The following is a 20,593-nucleotide window of genomic DNA, read 5'->3' as shown; positions in this document are numbered from 1 at the left end:
ATATTTTCGATACACAATCATGTATTTAATAATCATGTTTTGCTACACAATGGAAATATAATGCAAGTGTATACGATTTACGTTGTCGTAACTATCATCATCGCAACAATCATATCGCTAACCGGGAATGTGTATGTACGAACCGTGCATACAATCCCGGTGTCAGTTTTTCGTATCCTGCACTCGGACACAAGCATAACGCAAGTAATCTCGAAAAAAAATTTTTTTTTGATGCAGTACAAAATCAAAATTACACTCTTAAGGTGGGTGTAGACCGAGCGAACGGGCGACAAGCTAACAGCGAAAATGTGAGGATAAATTTCTTCGGAAATCTTCTTTGATCTATCGTCTTACTTTAATCAGTCTGAACGCAAAGCCACAACGTTAACAAACATTCACTATGATGAACATCTTGGAAACTGTAACAGAGCGAAAGTTTATCTCCGCTGATCGCTCGCTTGTGTACATCCACTTTTACAAATACATTTGAGTGAGTAGTCTAATTTAAATCAGAGATTATTATATCGTGTCACTGGGAACTCCGTCATGTATACCTCGGCATAAAAATATTTAGACAACGAAAAGTATATAATGCAGTACAAAAGAAAAAAAAGAATAAAGTCTGTGTGTATGTAATAAATGACAACAGAGTTCGTAATAAAACTTACCCTCTTGCGTACTATCTCTCGTATATTATATTTCTTTTCAGTATCTACATCTTCTTTTACACGTACATATAATTTTTTGCTTGTTCGTTCATGCTTCAATATAATATATATATGTATGTATATATATATATATATATATATATATACACACATACTGCATATGAATATATTAAAAAAATCTATTTTTTCCTTTATATTGTAGCGTATAATATAATTTGATACACGGACATTCACACACACACACACACACACACACACACACACACACACACACACACACACACACACACACACACACACACACATATATATATATATATGGAGTATTCTCATACAGAAAAAATAATCTGCGCTTTCTTTTTATGTCTCTGTATCGTCCAGCCCCAACAATCAACTCGAATCTGTATAGAAATAAAAAATTCGCAATAGACAAGTTATGTCCAACATAATTTAACACTCGGTCTCTGTTAAATCTCGAGAGATACACAGAAATTGCGGCCAGAGCTGATAGAGTCTTCGTTTCTTCGCCTTAAGATATTCTCTCTTTAGGTAATTTTTCGATGTTGACAAAACTGGAAACGCTATCTCAACGCGGACAATTTCTGCGCATCTGCCGTACTCTTTCTCTCACAGTAGGACCATTTCATATATATATATTAAATATAACTAAAGATGATATGTATCTCAACAATTATATATGTACAAAAAATAAATATAAATATATATATTTATATATTAAAGTGAGTTCCTTCAGCTGCTCTCTTTTCTCGTAAAAATATCATATCAATAACAAAACATTGTAGTTAACAGAAATTATATACAGTACGTGTCCACACGTACGATACGATCAATAATATTCCCGTTATGTTTTTAGTCGCAACTCTGGAAAAAAAACATTTTTTAAATATTTAGACTATTTTTGAAAAAAAGAAAAAAAACAACATGACTTAAGATCGTCGACGATCCATTTTTAAGTGACCTATTATGTATAAATCACTTTTTTTTATGCCATTAAATAAATTAAGTGATAATCACGTAAATGATTGAAAACTTAAGAACAATCGAATACGTTATTATCAATTTAAGTTATGGTCCTACTGTATGTACCAAATAATAATTTTCAAAATCGCAAATTTTTCTCTCTTCCCCTTCTCCCCTTATTGACGTGATTAGGCTTGGACCGAGCTTTTTCGTCAAGTAAAAAAGCAGATCCCACTTATACGCGTTAATCACAAGATTTTAGTCGTAACGATTCGGTTTTTTTATTTTTATTTTTTGTTTTTTTTGAACGTGTATATAACGTTCTGGGCATTACAATGTAGTACGAGCTGCTGGAACACACCCAGGTTTATGCTTACAGCATACCTAGAATAACAATATAGCACCTAGGTTTTTTGTACTTTAGCATTATTTCGTCATGATACTGTAATGAATTATAAACGTACACCTATGATGCCACAATGTATTTACATTATGCGATCATGACTACAAAATGTGAAGTAATCTAAATTCATTCTCAATAGAAATCTCTCACACGCATATGCATTCTCTCTCTCTCTCTCTCTCTCTCTTATTCTTATCACTCATGTATTCAAGACTCAATTATATAGTAAAAATCTTGCTTTTTATATACATTTCGTATATATTTAATATATACGAAATGTCTGATCGTAATATCCATTAAATGTAATCGTTTTATTGGCGCGGTACAATTCATTAAATCTACTCCCCTGTTTTTTCAGTATAATACAATATCTACATTCGATTTTAATAAAAAAATCGACCGATACATACAAGTATGCCTGGACGTGGCTGTTCAACTCGTGGCATCGGTTTGCCACATCTCCCATTGGGAGTATCACTCTTTCGAAATCCGCTAACATCACCCATGGCTGGGAAGGGACGAAATGTTAACGGAGCAATACGTTTGTCTTCGCGGCACCATAGACTCAACAAGCTGAAATTTATTTCGAAAAAGGACGTGTGTATCATTTTTCGTTATTCGCGGAGCACTAAAATGCAAACAGGAAGTGGACGTATCGCACGTAGCTATCGACAAACATGGAAGGCAAGCTATCTTCGCTGACAGTGGCCTGTCGGTCAGTTGGTCGGTCGGTCGGTTCGAATTTCGCGAGACACGAGTATGAAGCGCAAGGACTCCACCAGCCCGATGTTTTGAGTTGGACAGCACGTGTTTTACTTACCTAATAAAAACTCCGAATTATCTGCGATAACGTTTAAAGGCTTGTCGCGTATCACATAAACCTAAACAGTTTATCATTTAGTTTAGAATCGTAAATATATATATGTATATATATACCTAACATACTAGACTCAGTGCACGCTTATTCGGCCAACGGATGAGCGTCGTCGCGATAATCGCTGAGCAGTTGTGGTTGTATGTGTGTTAAATAACTTCCGCGTTATCCTAATCACTGATCCGACTCGTTATTAGTTGCCACCGCGCTGGCGGACTCAGACTCTTTATTGTTCGACGGTAAACTCGCAGCGTCGGTCTCCTCGTTACCGCCCTCGGTGCTGTCGGCTGCGCTGGAGCGCGGTGCTGTCGCCGTCGTCGCATCCTCCTTCTTATCCTGACTCTCCTCGTCGGCGATAACAGTGGATTGTTGCTGCTGCTGCTGTTGCTGTAACTTTTGCATATGCAGCTGACTGCGTAACCTCGAGATTTCACGAGCGTCCGATCGCCGATGACGTCGTAGCTGCGCGTTCTCCAACGTCACACGACGAACCAGTTCTATCACGTCCTGAGGCACGTCCAGTACCCTCAACCGTTCCTCGAGATCCGCCGCCGCGGCGCCGTCGGTATCAGAATCACTTTCCGATGGCGAGGAGGTGCCGATCTCGGAAGACGCTGTTAGCGGTACAGGCTCCACGTTCACGGTGGATGATGTCACCGCCGCACTGCTCTCCTCCTCCTCGCCCTTCTTCTCTTTTCTGTCCTTTGCAGGCGGCGGCGCAGCCTCCTTCTGATTCTCGTCGGACACATAGTACAGGGGATAAGAACCGATGGGCGGCGCTTGACTCGGCGACATTTTCTCCACCTTAACGCTGGCGGACGACAACAGCTCCTGTTTCTCACACGTGGGACTCGAGGAGTGATGATTGTGACGGCGATGATGTTCGTGATGATGCCGCCGTTGCTGATGAACGGAAAGTGACGGAATCTGGGTTATCTGTGCGGGTGCCGGTATAGGTGCCAACGCCACATTAGGTTGGAAGTGTGGCTCGAAACGCTCGCACTCCGAAAGCGGAATCACTCGTTCGGGATGCTGCAGCACGGGTGGACCTCGACTGAGGTATGCAGGCACCAACGATGAACTGTCAACACAAACGCTCGTCTTAGTTGTCGTCACATAAAAATATAACACGCAAAACTGCATACAATAATCTCACGATACTTACTTGTCTCTGTGCTTGCAGTTGTTTGTAGCACTCCAAGGCTGAAAGGCTGCACCCCTGGAAGCGAGTTCGAAAACCGCCCATTGCATCAAGTACGAGTCAGGGGCGATTTGAGATACAGGATGATACATTGGCATCCCATTGCCGTTGTAGATTCCAGGGCAGTCGTCCTTCCCTATGTCTTTCTTTGTGCGTTTGATCAATCTTTCATGTTCATGTCGCAGCTAAAAACAAATATTTGGATTCATATATTTTTTCAGACATATTAAACTTAGTTTTATATTCTTATTAAAATAAAACACTTGTGTTTAAAGAGAAACATATTAAGCGGTTACCTCTAGCTTTCGTTTGGAGTTTAGTACAAGATGCCTGTCCTTGAGCTCCCGAAAAAGGATGAGCGACTTGTTGTAGTGTTGTTGATCACGAGAGAGCAAGAGGTACGACCGCCAGTTGGCAGAATCGAAACCCCAATGGCAAGTGCGATTCTCCAGAGACCTATGAGCGTGTCTCACAAAGCGTTGAGGGGAAAACTGATAGCCACACTCCAGGCATTCGATGCACACCGAATCGTCCGTCTCGAAGAGCTTCGCATCGAAGATACCCTTGCACTTGCCGAAACACTCGTGGTACACCTTGAACTTGACAATCGTCTCCTCCTCCTCCTCATTCTTGCACATCTTCTTATCAAGACAGTTCTGCGCCGGACCGATCTGAGAGGGATCACAGGACTCGGTTCGTAACAGCAATGCGCTGACGAGTCTTTCGGCGTCGGTCTGGGTAATGAGGCCGCAGGACGGCGCGTTACGCGGCAGGATGCCGGAGTGCTTGAGCTCCTCGAGCTGATCGCGGGTGCAGCGCGAACAGTAGATCTGCAGTTCATCGCACACCTGATTGATCTGCTGCAGGGAGAAGTCCTGCAGCACCGTATTGAGTATCTGCGGCAGGCACAGCCTCCTCTCGCCGCCCACGACGAAGCACGAGATTCTCTCGCCCTCGAGGATCGTCTCGCATCGCTCGGAGCAGCTCTGATCGGGCGCGGTGAGTATCGGTATCTGAAACTCGAGCTCGCGTTTCTCGCACACGACCTTCGGATGATCCAGCGCCGTGGTGGCCGTCGTCGCCGCCACCGCGGGACGATCCTCGTCCGAGTCCTCAAGCGTGCGAGGAGGTGGCACCTTCGTCGGGATGGGCGTCAGCGTGCGCGCCGACGTCTCGCGGAGAGCCTCCTTCTCGATCACGACGTCCTTCGGCGGTTGCGACTCCACGGGCGAGCACTGACCGACCTCCAGGCCGCAATTGGCCGCTGCCGGACGAGTGACGGCGGGCGGCGAGAAACACGCGGTCGCCGACTGTTGCTCGTGCAGCAGGGCCTTACAGTCCATGCCCAGCAGGGCCGAGCTGGGACCCTGCAGGCTCTTGACGGCTGACAGCTGATAGGTCTTGAGGACGGTCTTCAGCTGCGGACTGTACGACTGGCCAGCGGCGGTGTTTCCGGGCAGCAGGGTCTCCATGGTTATCCGAGATGCGTGTTCTCCTCCGGAGGAAGAGGACGAGCGCGAGCAACAACGATCCACCTCTACACTCTTTAACGCGTGCCGCACTCGGAGCCACCGCGCGGTTCTCCGCGCATTCGATATCGCTTTATATTTATATATATATATATATATATGCGGCTGATGCGTGTACACAATATATTCCACTCGGTATTACACTCTGGCCACTCCACGAGTTTATTTATGTCGCGGACCGGGCAGCACTAGCACGACAACTGGCGCGACAACGACAGCTCGGCTTCCTCGCGACTCCACTTCCATGTTACACTCGGCGGGCCCAGCAGCAGCGCGTCGTGCTCGTCGTCGTCCGTGTCGTTGTCGACGTCGTGGTGCCGCGGCGACCTCCACCGCATTCCTCGCTCGCGGATCGACGTGTTGACGCGCCGCCGCGAGACAGACGCGGGTCCATCCTTTCCGTCCACTGAACGAGGTTCCCTAACCCGCGCGCGCGCTTCTGTCCCTCTCTCGCACTCTCTTTCTCACGCGCGCACTACTCCCTGTCCTGCTTTCTCTTTCTCTCTCGCTCGCTCGCTCACTCCGTCCGGCAGCACGAGAGGCCGAGTTACACGCGTATAACCCGTTCGCGCGTCCTTCCTTCCTCCCTACAGTCGCCCCTCCCGCCGCTGCATTACGCGTCGCCGACGAAGACAACGCGACTATCGCCGCGGCGACCCGCGATCGCGCGATCGTGCCACCACTTCCACGCACAACATGATAAAGCCGTTCGTCTCTCTCGTCCTCTTTGTCCGCGATCCCTCTCTCTCTCTCTCTCGCGCACAAACACACTCTCTCTCTCTTTCTCTGTCCTTATCCCTCGCACGCGCTTTTGCGAGCAGAAAAGCGCGTTCGGTGATCGTACGCAGCGAGCGCCGTCCTCCGAACGAGAGAGAGAGAAAGAGAGAGAGAGAAAATCGCCTGGTTCCTCCTCGCGCGAGTTTCCTCCGTCCTCCGATCCTCTGTCGCGAACTCCCCTCTCGTTCTCTCCGCCACTGCTCCTCTTCCTCCTCCGTCTACCCTCGTTCTCTTCTTTTCGTTCCTTCTTGTTCTTCTTCTCCGGTACTGCCACCACCACTACCACTACCGCCAACACCACCGCCTCCTCCTCCTCAGCGGCGACGGCGGTTTTCAACACGACATTCTCGCAGCCGCGAATTCGATGCTTCACGACGAAAGCAGCGCATGGTCACGGATACGGCGGACCGACGATCCATAGCCGGGGTCTTACGGTCTTATCGAACGCAATCTATGGACAACGAAATGGCAAATGCTTTATATATATGTGTGTATTATATATATAATATATATTTTATATATATATATATATATATATATATATATATATATATATATATATATAGATATATGTATATTGTTGGGGAGAAAGGGGTCTATTTATCTTTCGCACATTGCTCGCACACTGTAAACGTAGGCGTTTCTATTTATCTCATCTCATCTCTTTCTCTTTCTTTCTCTTCCCGTTCGTCACTTTAGCACGGCGCGCACTGCTGTCGCGCGGAGCACGGTGCACGTTATCAGCCCGTAGCGTCCGCCGTCCCGTCGACGACGTTCCCCGCCGCGCGCGCCAAACCAACCCAACACCACGACACGAGCCACCTCTTCCTCCTCCTCCTGCTCCTCCCTCTCACCGTCTCGTCCGCCACCACCTCCTTCCCGTCGTCGCTGTCGCTACTGGCGTCGCCGACGATCGCTATCGGGACGCCGCGCCGTGCGCGCCAACAACGAGGATGTCGGGCGATGATACGTCCGACGTCCAGCGGAATATTATCGCATCACTGGAGCGCGACTATCACCACGGCTGTGAGCATCGTCAGACGACGAGCGATCTACTCGTCGGCACGTCGCGACGCAATGGCGTATCGATCGCGACGACGGCGACGACGGCGACGACGGCGGTGGCGGTGGCGGTGGCGGCGGAGGCGGACCACGCACCGTATGACCGTGGACGAGACGGTGACGGTGACGATGACGACAACGACGGGCAGCGGACACCCCGGACACTCGGAGCGGAAGCACGCATTACCTCTTACCGCGTCGCGCGAGAGGTGACGATGATCTCGATCCCGGGAGACGTGATAAACCGATGGACCATCCACCGATGAGAGCGCACGCACGCTAGCTGCGACGCGAATATTTTTCTATCTTTCCCTCTCGCTCTCTCACTCTCTCTCTCTTTCTCTTCCTCTTCCTCCCGGTCGTCTCTCTCTCCCGCCCTGTGCACAGACGCTAACGAGACAACGGCAGACCTCCGCGATATATACGTACACTCTCCACGCGCGCTCCTCCTCGCCCGTGGACGACGACCGTGTAGACGTCCGTCTCTCGTTCGTTCTCCCTCTCTCTCTCTCTTCCTCGGTCTCGGCGGAGTCTTTTTTGCCCTCACACGCGCGAGAACGGAGAGGCCTTTCTTTTCTCTCTCTCTCCCGGCGCGGCGATGTCCGCGCCTGTACACATGCGCGTGACCGCGTAAACACGACGAGACGAGAGTCGGAGACGGCGGAGCCCTTGAGAGAGCGAGACTGTCTCCCCTCAAGCGGAACACACGTACGTACACGTGCACGCACACACGTTTATCTCTCTCTCTCTCTCTTCCCGCCCGCCTGTCTACGTCTGCCTGTGTACGCACGTAAGCGCACACTTTTCGCGCGCGTACACGTGCACGTTCCCCGCGCGCTTCCTCCTCGGTGTGAGTTTTCTCAACCGGCTCCGCGTATACCGCGTGACGAGAAAATACCTCGCGATTACCTTATCTACAGCACGACGTCTTTTTAAATATCTCACGTAAAATCTACGTTAAATGTCCTGACAATTTAGTCGTTAAATTTTATTTAGAATACTTTCGAGATAATTCCAAACGAGGGGTCATCGTCTACCTGGCAGATCGATCGTAGATCGGTCTCCGTTCACACGAGAATACAATAATCCTCTTAATCGTCTATAATCTTACTTCTTAGCACCCGGTATGTGTACGCGTGCGTTTCTGCACGCATCGCGTCTCGGTGTGCGTGCCGCGAGCTCCGTTTGGCCGCGGCGCACGCGTCCGCTCGGTGGTAAAGAATCACCGTAAACTCCGCATGCCTGTCTCGTTCCCCCCTACGAGCATCGCGGCCGCGGCCGCCGCCGCGGCGACGGCGGCGACGACGACGACGACGATGTCGGCCACTCCTCCCTTTTCTTCCCCCTCCCTCCCCTCTCGCGACAACCGGCCACCTACTGCGCACCACCGCGCCTGTCGCGAACAGTGCCGGAGTAAGAAAACAGCGGACTGCTATTATCGTGCAGAATCCACGTAAAACAATCGTATTATTCTGCTCCGTTTCAGTAAATTAAGGAGCTCCTGAATTGCGATCTTAGCCGCATTCTAGTTTGCGTAGTTATTTTTTCTAACGCCCCATGTTTTGTTCCTGTAGCTACAGCTTGTAGATCTTTTGCAGGATAATTAAACAGAAGGAAAAAGTCCGCTCGGAGCACTCGGGGATATCTCGTTAAATCTCGCTCCGTCTGCGGGCTATTATCTTTGAACTCCGCTCGGGACAAAGACGTAATGACGATAGAAAGCAAATATGGATGACTCTTAGAGCATGCTAAAACCGAGGAGACTCATCAAAAGTTATACAAAATACTGTCATCTAAAAATATAGTACGGAATAAAGTAAAGCAGAGGCGATCGTGCGAGAGAACAGTTTTACTTTTATCGGAGGGAAACCCACTATGAATTTCTCTCTGCTTCGGTCCTGGTCACGTCCTTGCGGTCCCCACCCCGTGGCCCCCGTGGAGAGCAGGTGTGTGCGCGTTATATGCGTGTGTACATACTATCATGATACACGCAAAACATACACACACACACAACACACACACGCACGTGCGATCCGACGTAGCGCACACGCATAGCTCGGTTACGACGTGCGGTCGGCCGCGGCGACGGCGGCGGCACGCGTCTGTGTGAATTGGACGCCGACAGCCGTCTAGTCATGTGACCTTCCCGTCAAAATAGCCTGTGTACCTCCTTTTGCGTGTTATGCACACACTCGCACACAGCGGCCGCACACGCGTCCGCGGACGGCGCGGACGACGACGTGGAGACGCGGCCATGGTATGAACGCTCTTGGGTATCGTTGCCATCTTGCGTTCATTGTCAGGGACGGCACGAGGCTCCGGTGTTGACGATGACAGCGACGACGGCGACGACGGCGACGACGGCGACGACGACGACGACGACGACGACGATGACGATGATGCGCTTCCTATCTTTCGAAAAAAGCTGTCGATTGATTGCTGTCTTTAACGCACTGTAAAAACGGAAAAGATTGTTAGCTAAATTCAAAGAAATTAAATATATCTGGAAACGTACAGGCGCCTCGCTTCTTATTTAAATTATAAAACATCACAGAAATAAATAATAAGACAAAAAAAGGAACGAACGTATTATGGTTTTAATGGTCTCTATTGAATAATAAATAAAGAAGAATAAATGTTGTATTTCCATTTATTATTCCTGATTATTCGAAACTTTTTCCTGATTGATCATGAATGTCCTGCAATACCGGTAAAGTACACGAGTTTGTACTTTGCCGAATTTGTCCCGAGTTCTGCTTTTCGTTGATAGAATTAGATTTGAATTTTGTACTTTCAGAAAGATAACATTCTTTTAAAGAAAGTTTTGTGCATATTTATATAAATAAACGTAATAAAAATAACAATATAAAATTAAAGCTATGGTTGTGATTTCAAGAATTTTTTCTCGTGGTTACGGCGGACTACGAACAGCGAGAGTACTACGTAGGTTATGTCAAATTATCATTTTAGCCAATTTATATGAAAATATCAAAACATAGCTTTGTTCCTTATCATATATATATAAAATGTAAAATATTTCATATATATATAAAATGTTTAATTATTGGAAATAATTTATAAATAAATTATTTTTCAGGTCATTCAGTCAGAGGAAATTCCTCCACAGTTGCTCGAGGTTCGGTACAAGAATCGCATAATAATGAAACGGAACAAAATGTTGAGCAGAAAAAAGTGATTCCAGATAGATATCGATTCGTGTATCCAGAATTTTTACCTGATCCAGATTCCAGATATCGTAACTCACTTCGAGAGAAGCTAGAGCGCATAGATATGCTGGCAAGGCGCACACACATAGCGATACCTGAGTTTTATGTTGGTTCTGTATTAGCTGTAACTTATTCCGAGCCACACGCTCCTGGAAAGATCAACAAGTTTGTCGGCATATGCATCGAGAGAGGTGGATGTGGCTTGAGGGCTACGTTTATCTTGAGAAATGTGATTGATAATCAAGGGCTCGATGTGCTTTATAATTTATATGATCCTGCAATACAAAAGATAGAATGTCTCAGGTAAATATAATTATTACATAAATTACTCTGAAATTGTTTCTTTTATATAAGTGGTACTATGCACACCAAATATTTAGGCTTGAGAAAAGATTGGATCCACATCTACGATATCTACGAGATGCACCAGCAGAATACAGTACTTTCCCTTTGGATATGGAGCCAGAATATTTGCCAGAAGGTACTCCTGTGCCTGTAAATGAGATTAAAGTACCGCTTAATCCTCGTCCATGGGTGGAGAAATGGGAACGTCAAGAGTTAAAAGGTGTGACAAATCTTCAGCTTAATGAGAAACGCATTAAAAAAGCTGAGGCTGCAGCAAAGCCTTGGGAAAAATATGATCTTATGAAGAAATATCGGTAAGAGAAAGCAGAACATTTTTTTTGTAATACTTCATGTTTTTTTAAGATCAATTTTTCATTTATATCGTATTATTTTTAGGGAAACCATCCCTGAAGAGGATCAAAATGAAATATTTAATGAAGTGTATACAAAATTACACGAAATGGAAATTACTAAACGTAGGCAACAACATAAACGAGCTTTTGTACGTCCAAAGAAAACTGGATAAACTTTTGATCATGTGCAGTATTTTTCAATTCATGTATAAGAAAATAGTACGAAATAAATATATTTGTTTTTTTTTTGTTACAATTTTGTATCTCTGTAAAGAGAAAGGCTATTCCATTTATATTATAAATTATAATCGTGAAAAAAATTATAATTTTACAATTATTGAATTTTTTCAACAAATATATATACATATAGAATTAAACATAACAACAAAAGATAATTTGACATTTTATATTGTTACTTACATCTCGGAGATATAGCTTAAATATATGTTTTTTATAATTTCACAGAAATTTTTCAATGATCAATAAGTTTTTTTATTGAGAAGTGAAAAATATACAATAGAAACTAGAAAACTTGTTTAATCCTATATTTCTGTTCGCGTTTAGTAATAATTATTTTTTTGCATCATTTTAACACTTTGCAATACTTTGTGTGCATATATTTCAATAGGCAAGTCATAATAAAACGCATGTAGCAGAAAAAGAGTTAAATATTATTAATAGAAAACATTGTTAACAAAATGTACTGAAAGACAATGTACTGAAGATATTTCACTTTTAAATATACAATTATATTTAGTTATTGTATATTTAATATAAATTATATTTAGTTATTGTATATTTAATATACAATAAATACATTAAATATACAAATAATTAAACATATAACATCGTTGGAATATATTGTAGAGTCTGGAATTAAACTCAAATTTCCAGTTGGAAGTCAAAGTGTTAAAATAGATAAGTCTTGCTTTTCAAGAGATCACTGTAATAAGATTAAATGGTTAGTAACGCTACATTAATTTCTTTAACCATTTTAATGCGATATAACATTTTGATGAGTTGTTCCTTTGCGAGTGGCGATGTCGAGTACCATACTGGACTGTCTGGTACGCAACTGCGTTCTGGTAATAAATAAAAGACATCATTTCGTGTCTTAACGCTTTCAGGGCTGAAATATATCAAATTTAAAATAATATACATACAGAGCAAACTGACGTAATAATTTAATGTTTTGTTTAGTCATAATATTGTATACATACCATTTCGATAGATAAAATTCGTACAATTTAACAGGGCATCTTAATGGATTTTCTTCATTTTCTTGTTGTTCATATACTTTCTTTTTTCTTGAATTAGCTTCTTTAAAAAAAAGCAATAATAGATTACACAAATAAATAAACTTTAACTGTAAAATTTTTATGATTTACAATATATAAATAGATGTAACCAACCAAGAGCTGATTGCGGTGGATAAAATCTCAGAAGAACGTTTCTTGAGCCAGGAACTTTCCCCGCCACAGCCGTAGGTTGAGCTGCTGGATTACGCTTCCAATGCTTCATGATATGAGAAAAGGAAAGTTGCATGTGTTCTTCTACTGTCTGAAAGAAATATTTGATATGAAGCACCATTTGAAAGATATTTATTAGTATGACAACAAAATATTACGGTAACAAGTTACAGGACTTTTATTAGTAAATCTCAATGAACTTACTACAAGATTAAAATGTTTTGTATTGAAAAACATAAGCGTGCTTAACAGAACATGTGGAGAATGAGCACCCAATTGTTTGCATTCCCATAAGTGTTCCTCTTCTACCCTGGTTACGATATATTCTGCAAAACAGGTGACATGGCGTAAAAAGATAAAAATAAAATCGCAACAAATGACAAATCACACTTACGTGCCTCGTTGTACAGTACAGAGAATTTTTTCGCTACTTCGTTTAGACAATCTGTGAATTTCTCATAGTACGAATCCGTGAATATGTTATCAATCCTATTATTTTCAAACAAGTATTGTTGTATTCCTAAAATAAGTTTATAAAAAAAAGTTTAAGTCTAAAACATAAGTTTATAAGAGACATTTGATTTAATTGTAACTGTTGGCTTGTGTCACGTAAAAGTTGATTTACCTAGACAAAGATAATATATTGTGTCAGGAGCATATTCCGCACCATTCGGTTTTCTTACTTCCTTTACGAAGAGACATAGAGAATAATTTAATTCATCTGCGGTAAGTTGTAAGAGATCTGTTTTGAACAATTTTATCTTCTTCATTGGTGTAATTTGTTTTTCTAATTCGGCATTCTTTCCTATTACCTGTATATTTTTTAAATTATCCATAATAAATATTTTCGTTCGTGATTGACATAAATATATACACGAAGTTATATTTACCCATTGTCTCCACGCATTTACGCCAAATGTATATTTTAATGCCATATTAGCATCAGGTTTTTCCATCGGCTCCATAATACGCGGTTGTGGAGGTGGCTGGGGCTCTGGTGGTGGCATTAATGGCATGTCATTTGTACCAGAGACACGTCTCATCCGTTTGTTTGGCGTTGATCGCGGCTTATATGGCATCACACGTTTCCTTCCTCTAGAGGCAATTATTAGTCGATCCGATTGCACTAAAAAACAGATAATTTGTAAGGAATGATTTCAACTTTAATAGTAAGTAATAAAAAAATGTAATTATTAATGCATATGTATATTATCGCGTTATTCATTTTTTATGTTATACTGTACCATCATTATCCAAAGTATTCTCTGGCTGCGGCGGTGCCTGCTGTGTGGCTGTAATCGTGTTCGGCGTCAAAGCAGCTTCTAAATCGACAGCTGGCTCATCTAATTCTCCTGTAGCCATTTTTAACGCCATTTGTAACATGTCATCTCCAAATGTATTACTGGTATCAACCGCTTCTGGACTGAAACCAGTACTATGTAAATTGTCTTGATCAGCATCTTCCCTAAACAAAAATATATGCTTTTGGTGCGTGAGATAAACAGAAATAAAATTTTTAAGAAGCAAAATAAATAATTTATGCGGCACGAGAATAAATTATTTTGCTGATTTTGATCGAGCATAATATTAGCTTAATATTAATATGTCAGTTTAATATTAAATTGCAAAATATTAATATATTTTACCTATGTTTTATTCATTTATTGTGTAAAAATATCGCTACTAAACATTTCAGACATTACTGCACGCACGCACGCATACCACACATAACACATTCACTTACCTATCATCCACCGAGTCTGAATCGCTATCGTTGGCCTTCTTTTCTGTAGCTACCATCTCGGCCATCATAAGAAGTTCAGCTTCGTACGGATCGGCCGGTATCTTCTCTTGTATTCTCTTAATGTCTTTCATAATTCCTTTAGCACTATTTCTCGTAGTAGGTATAAACAAGGGAACGGGAATAGGCAGTGGAAAAGGCATCGGAACTGGGAAAGGCATGCTATACATATGCATTGGAAACGGAACGTAAATTGGCACTGGTATGGGTACAATCACCTGTTGAGGTTTCTCCGTAGTTTGTGTCGATTTTGTGCAAGGATGAGGACGCACAGAAACCCCTTTTGTATGTACTATAGGCTTGCATTGAGTCATCCTATTATGCACCTTCACGGGACTAGATGGTCTGGTAATGACCTGTTGCTTATAGATTGTTTGACTCGCGTTCGCGGGTATTATCATATTGCTTTGCTGTGACGTCGGACTCGCTTGTCCATTTCCTATTGTAGCTAAGCTCGTTACTGAAGATATAACTGGCAGAGTTTTCTTACTTTGCATCTCATTGGAAGCAATCTGATTCGTACTTCTCTGTGTTAACGTGGTCCTCTTAGGTAAGCCTGTAGGCACAGGATCGTCGCTCGTCGGTATAGTTATAGGAGACTTAGTGTATTGCGCTTGAAAGTTCATGACGCAATTGTACGAACAAAAATTACGTATCGTCGCATCTGACATTGTGAGGTGATAGTGCGCTAAGGAATATTCCTTACATAAATCACAGTTAATTCGTTTAGCAGATACAGCATTAATAGAAACCTACAAAAAGAAAACAATTTGTACCTTTTTTATATTTGTTGTTACATACTATTTTAAGAAACAAAGTATCTTACCTGATATAACGTTAAACAATTTAAACTGCACATCATCAAGGTTTGCCCTGTCTTTAATTCTTTCTTAATCATATCAAAATTATATTTTTTTACTTTACACCAGTTACATGGAACTATCTTCCTATTCGTTATAATAAATATATTTAAGCATGTCTTGTTACAAAATGTATGGGGTTCATTCTCGTAAAATACAATAAAATGCTGCTTATTTGGTAATTCAAAAAATTTCTTGCAGGTAGAGCATTGCTCGGGTTTGACCTGTTTCACAAACTTAAACGCAGCAAAACAGGGTTCACTGCATATAGCTACTGGATTGCTATTATATATTTGAACTTCACAGTGTACAAGCTTTTCCTGTAAAAAAGAAAGTTATACATTATATTTATAAAAATTATTTATAATTACATGGGGAATTAGAATTAAAAAAATGATTGTACCTCCTTACAAACACTGCATGGTTTCTTCTCTGTAGCTGGCGGTGCTGTGGAGTTTAATTTTGAATATTTTTCCATACAGTCCTGGGTACAAAAGTCTTTAAATTGTCCCTTTTCTCCAACCGGTGCGAGGAAGCCTTCCATGCTAAAACTTATGTCTTTCTGACAGTAACTGCATACTTTTAAACCTTTTTTAAATTCTTCTAAACATGTCGAACAACAAAACTGTCTCACATCACATCCAAATCTTACACAGTATTTTCCTAAACTAACAGCTTGAACCGCACCATTGCAATTCTTACATAAACTTCCATATTTTCTCTGAAACTTGCCCAGGCATTCCTCGTTGCAGAATTCCATTGTTTCCCAGGAGAGGTTTCGTTCATCGTTAGCTTCTATAATTAATAAGCAAGCCGCGCAACGCTTCTCTGGTTTAAAGTTAATGCTTTCATTCGGTATATTAATCGCCTTATTACTAGCTGCCTTTAACAATGCTTTACATGTTTTCGAGCATACAAAATAATTTTTTGTTTCGATTTTCACTTGAATTTTACATGCTCTTTCCTCACCACACTGCTTACACACTTGTTTACTGCTAATCTCTTCAACTTCCATATTTTTCTCATCGTCGATATTAATAACGTCCGTTGCTACGCTTAAATTTTCCTTTGCTGACTGCTCATCTTGAATGGTTGCTTTCTGTTTTGTAGCACTTTCCGGTTTATCCTCACTTTTTATAGTATCCAATTTAGGTTCACTTTGTGAAGTATCCGTTTCAAGCTCCGAACTCGATTTTTGCATTGTTTCCTCGCATTTAAGATCTGTGACAGACGTAGATTTGTCTTGGTCGTTATCTGTTGTTTTGCCCGATTTATTTGGTATTATTACTTTCATGCTGTCTGGGATAATACATAATTCGTCATCTTGTCCCGGTAATATGTCGGCCTCTGTTTCCATCGGTGTAACTTTCTCGGCGTCCTTTTTCTGTTCGTCTTGTTTCTCAGATAACTTTGCGAAGGACGCATCTTTCGCTCCCGTTTCCGATATATCAGCACCCGAAGGATTAGTATTTATCGAGGATGTATTATCGAGAGAATTTATAAGATTTCGCACATCATTTGATGTTTCGGTAATATTACTCAGGATTTTATCAACGTCGGCGTTCGAAACGTTGGAAACGTCGAGTTTCTCATTGGAATCGTTATTTCTAGCGTTTACCGCTTCCTGCAAATTATCACCTTGTTCTCTGAGTTCGTCCTCAGCAAGACTGTCGGTTTCTAACTGTTCCACGCTTTCGGATGTGAGAGCGTCCTCGCCGCCGAAGGGATCCTCGGCGTCAACAGAGGGGACCTCGATCTGCGAATCGTCATGCTTGTCATTGGAGAATTGTACAAACTCTGTATTTTCAGGTTCGATGCTCTTCTCGATAGACAGATCTTTTTCGGGGTTATCTAAATTACTATCCGAAGATTCCGAGTCCAGTTTTTTCGACGGTGCAGCTTCTTTCTGCACGTCATCCGCATTGCTACTGGATTCATCCGCGACATCGCAATCTTTCTTTTTTTCTTTGGCTAATGTTTCGGATTCGTCCGCAACATTATCATTGATAGTCTCGTCATTTACAACATCGTCTGGAACTTTGCACGAGTCTTCGAGAGCTGATGGAAGCTCCGTATCACACTTATCAGTTTTTGAATCAGATGCATCCAACTCGGTCGTTTCCACATTCACATGAACCAATACATTTTCCTTGTGAACATTTTCAACTGTGCTACTTTGTCCTTCGGCTGTTACCATCTCATTGTCATTCTCAGATAATGCTACATCAACCTCCATGTTTTTGTCTTTCTCAATAGTTTCTAAACATGCAATAGAATCAATCACCTCAACATTCGATATAGTTGAGTGTTTCTCAGAGATTACTACAGTTTCTTTTTCCGTTTCATCTTGCAGCTCTGGAATATCTTCATTAATCTGTGGTTGATCGGAATCCTTATCTTTTTCTGATACATTTTCTTCTTCAATACAGCTTTTAATATTATCTTGATTTTTGGAGTTGTCAGCTTCTGATTGAGATACAATACCAGTGTTGTCCAAAGATACAAGATCAGCCTCAGAATTATTTTCAGAATTGCTTATAGCTTCTGGTTGAGATACATCAGTGTCATCCAAAGACAAAGGATCGTTTTTGGAATTATTTTCAGAGTTCTTCACAGCTTCTAATTGAGGTACATCAGTGTCGTCCAAAGACGGAGGATTGTCCTTGGAATTATTTTTGAAGTTGCTCACACCTTCTGGTTGAGGTAAAACACCAATGTCGTCCAAAGGAGCAGGATCGTTCTTGGAATTATTTTCAGAGTTGCTCACAGCTTCTGGTTGTGGTACAATACTAGTGTCATCCAAAGACACAGGATCATCCTTGGAGTCATTTTCAGATATGCTTATAGCTTCTGATTGAGACACAATATTAGCTTCATCTAAAGATACAGGTTCGTCCTGTGAATTATTTTCAGAATTGCTCACAGCCTCTGATTGAGATGCAACATCAGGATCGTCCAAGGATACAAGGCCATCCTTGAAATCCATTATTACTTTTGGTTCGTCCCTTAGAAATCTAAAAATGCAAATTAAACTTTAATAATAATATTCATAGCTTTACCTTTATAACGAGATATTTACATCGTTCAAGATAAAAATCTGATAGCACAATTAACTACCAGGTAAACGTAAGTTTCTTATTACTTATTAATATTTATTATATAATTTTTAAAAAAATATAAATATATAATACAATTCGCGGATTCTTGGAACATCTAGGAAACGTGGTCGTAGAGAGGGTAAGCCTCGAAATGAAACAAGGAAGCAAGCAAAAAAGTATATGCGATTGAGCTGGTGTGCCGCGCGGGGATACATCTAGGTTATGTGAGAGCTCTGGTCGCATCGCCATATTTCCTCCCTACCTGCTGATTGCTCGTCGCTCGTCGATTCAACGCCGCCGAGCCTCAGGCTTTAACGGGACGAAGCGTTCTAAATGTCACGTACGTATAGGACGATACACGTACGACCGCGCGTGTACCTCGCCCGACAAACATACGTTGCTCTTCGCCGGGAAACGCGGCGAAGCACGGCGAAAGGACGCGACGCCGTGTTCGTCGTTGACTTCGCGACGAGGGGGGTCGCGCGAGTGCGCGACTCGTTCGAAACGAGGCGACACGATTGTCGAGGGAGTCCTGGGGGACGAGCTAATAACCGGCCACGCTCGTTCGAGGAAGGAATTAGAGGTCAAATCGGCGGCGTCGTCAAGAGATAACGAGCGTGATGAACGCCGATCGCGGCTAACTTCATCCACCGAGGTTTCGAAGTGCGAAAGAGAAAAAGTAGAGAAAGCGACGCTTGTCCGGACGTTCCTCGCGCGTAAAAATGAACGGGAGAACTAGCCAATCGCGAATCTAAACACATATGGTTTGTTCGCGTCGCCATGCCCCGACATGCTCCTACTCACTCCAACGCATTCTAATAGGTTGGCGTCATCGGAATCAACGTATTGGAGTGCGTTGGGGTGAATAGGAGTATGTTGGGACATGTGACGCGAACAGACCCATAAACATCGCAACGTGACGGCTCCCGTATCCAGGTCTGCGATTGGTGAGTCCGTGGAACAATGCGAACGAGCTTAAGGTTTTTGCTCTGTTTTTTCGAAAAAAAAAAAACAAATCTCCCATTGGACATCGAGCGTCGACATAAATAACGCTGGTGTGCAGTCAGCCTAACTTCAGATCTATTTTGTGGAGTTTAAAAAAAATATATTTCTGTGTTTATGACCAAAAATAAATTCTGAAATCGGGAAGAAAAGAAATAAAGAAAAAGGTTTATAAAAGTTACAAACTTTCTTTTACAATAACCATTAAATATGTGTCACATTAAAAAATGTTAAGATGTTCTTTAGATTTTTGCCAGATGATTTTTAATTGTACTAAAAAAAAATGCTAAAAAGATTTTGCCAAACTGGAGCTGTTTGTTCTTCAATACATAAAAATTAAATATTTCACCCTCCAGATTCCATCACGTAAAAAAATTAGTCTGTCAAAAAAATCATTTAAAAGTAAAGATTCACATAAGAATTTAAAAATTTCAACATAAATCATTTAAAAATTAAATATATGTCGTTTGATTGCATAAAACAACGATCGTTGAATTGATTTGATAAAAATTCACTCACCGATTGCTGTCGCTGCTCCTGTTGCTGATGCTGCTGCTGTACTGCTACATTCCTTTTTCGGTTTTGCTGACATTCCTTTGCCGCTTTCTGCTGACATCATCCTGCTATTCTCGAACCGCACATTAATAACGATCGCCCGATACTTTATTCGGCAATCTCGATATTACGGATAATATATCACACACGTAAAAAAACGTAAACCGCGCGCGAGAATTTCACTTGGCGCGACCGTTACATTTGAAAAAATACGTAAAAAGTACAGCACATCGTAGTATACTATTCTAGACTCTAGAATAGTAGTATACGTTTTCTCTGCCTTACCCTACGACTACGACTACGACACCTACGTCTCGTTCTCTGCCTTCGGCCTTACGAAACCGAAGGCAAACGCGCTATTACACATAAATACGATCTCTGCTACGTA

General features: G+C 42.2%; 3 protein-coding genes across 12 annotated transcripts; 1 reads left to right on the top strand and 2 right to left on the bottom strand.

Moving 5' to 3' along the window:
* Positions 1-1,817: 1,817 nt before the first annotated feature.
* Positions 1,818-9,752, bottom strand: LOC105832062 (ski oncogene). 8 transcript variants are annotated; one of them, XM_028190136.2, is made up of 4 exons: positions 9,370-9,752; positions 4,424-6,884; positions 4,092-4,312; positions 1,818-4,007 (listed from the first exon to the last, which is right to left on the bottom strand). In XM_028190136.2, exons 2-4 carry the CDS (start codon positions 5,597-5,599, stop codon positions 3,101-3,103), a joined length of 2,304 nt encoding a protein of 767 aa, XP_028045937.1. In that variant the 5' UTR covers positions 5,600-6,884; positions 9,370-9,752; the 3' UTR covers positions 1,818-3,100. The 8 variants fall into 8 exon arrangements, with proteins under 8 accessions (XP_028045937.1, XP_028045936.1, XP_028045938.1 ...); XM_028190135.2 differs by lacking the exon at positions 9,370-9,752 and adding an exon at positions 8,607-8,736; XM_028190137.2 differs by lacking the exon at positions 9,370-9,752 and adding an exon at positions 8,533-8,557.
* A 6-nt stretch (positions 9,753-9,758) lies between these two features.
* LOC105833303 (39S ribosomal protein L19, mitochondrial) lies at positions 9,759-11,740 on the top strand. The gene is made up of 4 exons (XM_012674945.3): positions 9,759-10,438; positions 10,593-11,025; positions 11,103-11,381; positions 11,464-11,740. Exons 1-4 carry the CDS (start codon positions 10,375-10,377, stop codon positions 11,591-11,593), a joined length of 906 nt encoding a protein of 301 aa, XP_012530399.1. The 5' UTR covers positions 9,759-10,374; the 3' UTR covers positions 11,594-11,740.
* A 148-nt stretch (positions 11,741-11,888) lies between these two features.
* Positions 11,889-19,233, bottom strand: LOC105833305 (zinc finger MYM-type protein 3). Of its 3 annotated transcripts, none has more exons than XM_012674947.3 (12): positions 18,911-19,233; positions 15,954-18,564; positions 15,517-15,870; positions 14,634-15,442; positions 14,134-14,354; positions 13,780-14,015; positions 13,515-13,701; positions 13,284-13,409; positions 13,094-13,215; positions 12,833-12,980; positions 12,641-12,737; positions 11,889-12,549 (listed from the first exon to the last, which is right to left on the bottom strand). In XM_012674947.3, the coding sequence occupies exons 2-12, from the start codon at positions 18,534-18,536 to the stop codon at positions 12,375-12,377; spliced, it is 5,058 nt and encodes a 1,685-aa protein (XP_012530401.1). In that variant the 5' UTR covers positions 18,537-18,564; positions 18,911-19,233; the 3' UTR covers positions 11,889-12,374. The 3 variants fall into 3 exon arrangements, with proteins under 3 accessions (XP_012530401.1, XP_012530400.1, XP_012530402.1); XM_012674946.3 differs by having other exon boundaries at positions 12,641-12,740; positions 18,911-19,232; XM_012674948.3 differs by having other exon boundaries at positions 12,641-12,740; positions 14,134-14,312; positions 18,911-19,232.
* Positions 19,234-20,593: the final 1,360 nt, after the last annotated feature.

The sequence above is a fragment of the Monomorium pharaonis genome, chromosome 8, assembly GCF_013373865.1.
Source record: "Monomorium pharaonis isolate MP-MQ-018 chromosome 8, ASM1337386v2, whole genome shotgun sequence".
NCBI lineage: Eukaryota > Metazoa > Arthropoda > Insecta > Hymenoptera > Formicidae > Monomorium > Monomorium pharaonis.
The sequence above is the reverse complement of the archived record's forward strand: the minus strand, read 5'-3'. Positions and strand labels throughout refer to the sequence as shown.

What these genes read in the sequence shown, in the direction of transcription:
- LOC105832062 (XM_028190136.2), bottom strand. Translation starts at nt 5,599, where the DNA reads ATGGAGACCCTGCTGCCCGGAAACACCGCCGCTGGCCAGTCGTACAGT. An exon ending in ACTCCAAACGAAAGCTAGAG is followed by an intron (nt 4,313 to 4,423) that starts GTAACCGCTTAA and finishes ATTTGTTTTTAG; the next exon opens with CTGCGACATGAACATGAAAG. An exon ending in AACTGCAAGCACAGAGACAA is followed by an intron (nt 4,008 to 4,091) that starts GTAAGTATCGTG and finishes TTGTGTTGACAG; the next exon opens with TTCATCGTTGGTGCCTGCAT.
- LOC105833303 (XM_012674945.3), top strand. Translation starts at nt 10,375, where the DNA reads ATGGTTGTGATTTCAAGAATTTTTTCTCGTGGTTACGGCGGACTACGA. An exon ending in CAAAAGATAGAATGTCTCAG is followed by an intron (nt 11,026 to 11,102) that starts GTAAATATAATT and finishes CCAAATATTTAG; the next exon opens with GCTTGAGAAAAGATTGGATC. An exon ending in GATCTTATGAAGAAATATCG is followed by an intron (nt 11,382 to 11,463) that starts GTAAGAGAAAGC and finishes TATTATTTTTAG; the next exon opens with GGAAACCATCCCTGAAGAGG.
- LOC105833305 (XM_012674946.3), bottom strand. Translation starts at nt 18,536, where the DNA reads ATGGATTTCAAGGATGGCCTTGTATCCTTGGACGATCCTGATGTTGCA. An exon ending in TGTACTGTACAACGAGGCAC is followed by an intron (nt 13,216 to 13,283) that starts GTAAGTGTGATT and finishes CCTGTTTTGCAG; the next exon opens with AATATATCGTAACCAGGGTA. An exon ending in TCCACCGCAATCAGCTCTTG is followed by an intron (nt 12,741 to 12,832) that starts GTTGGTTACATC and finishes TTTTTTTTAAAG; the next exon opens with AAGCTAATTCAAGAAAAAAG.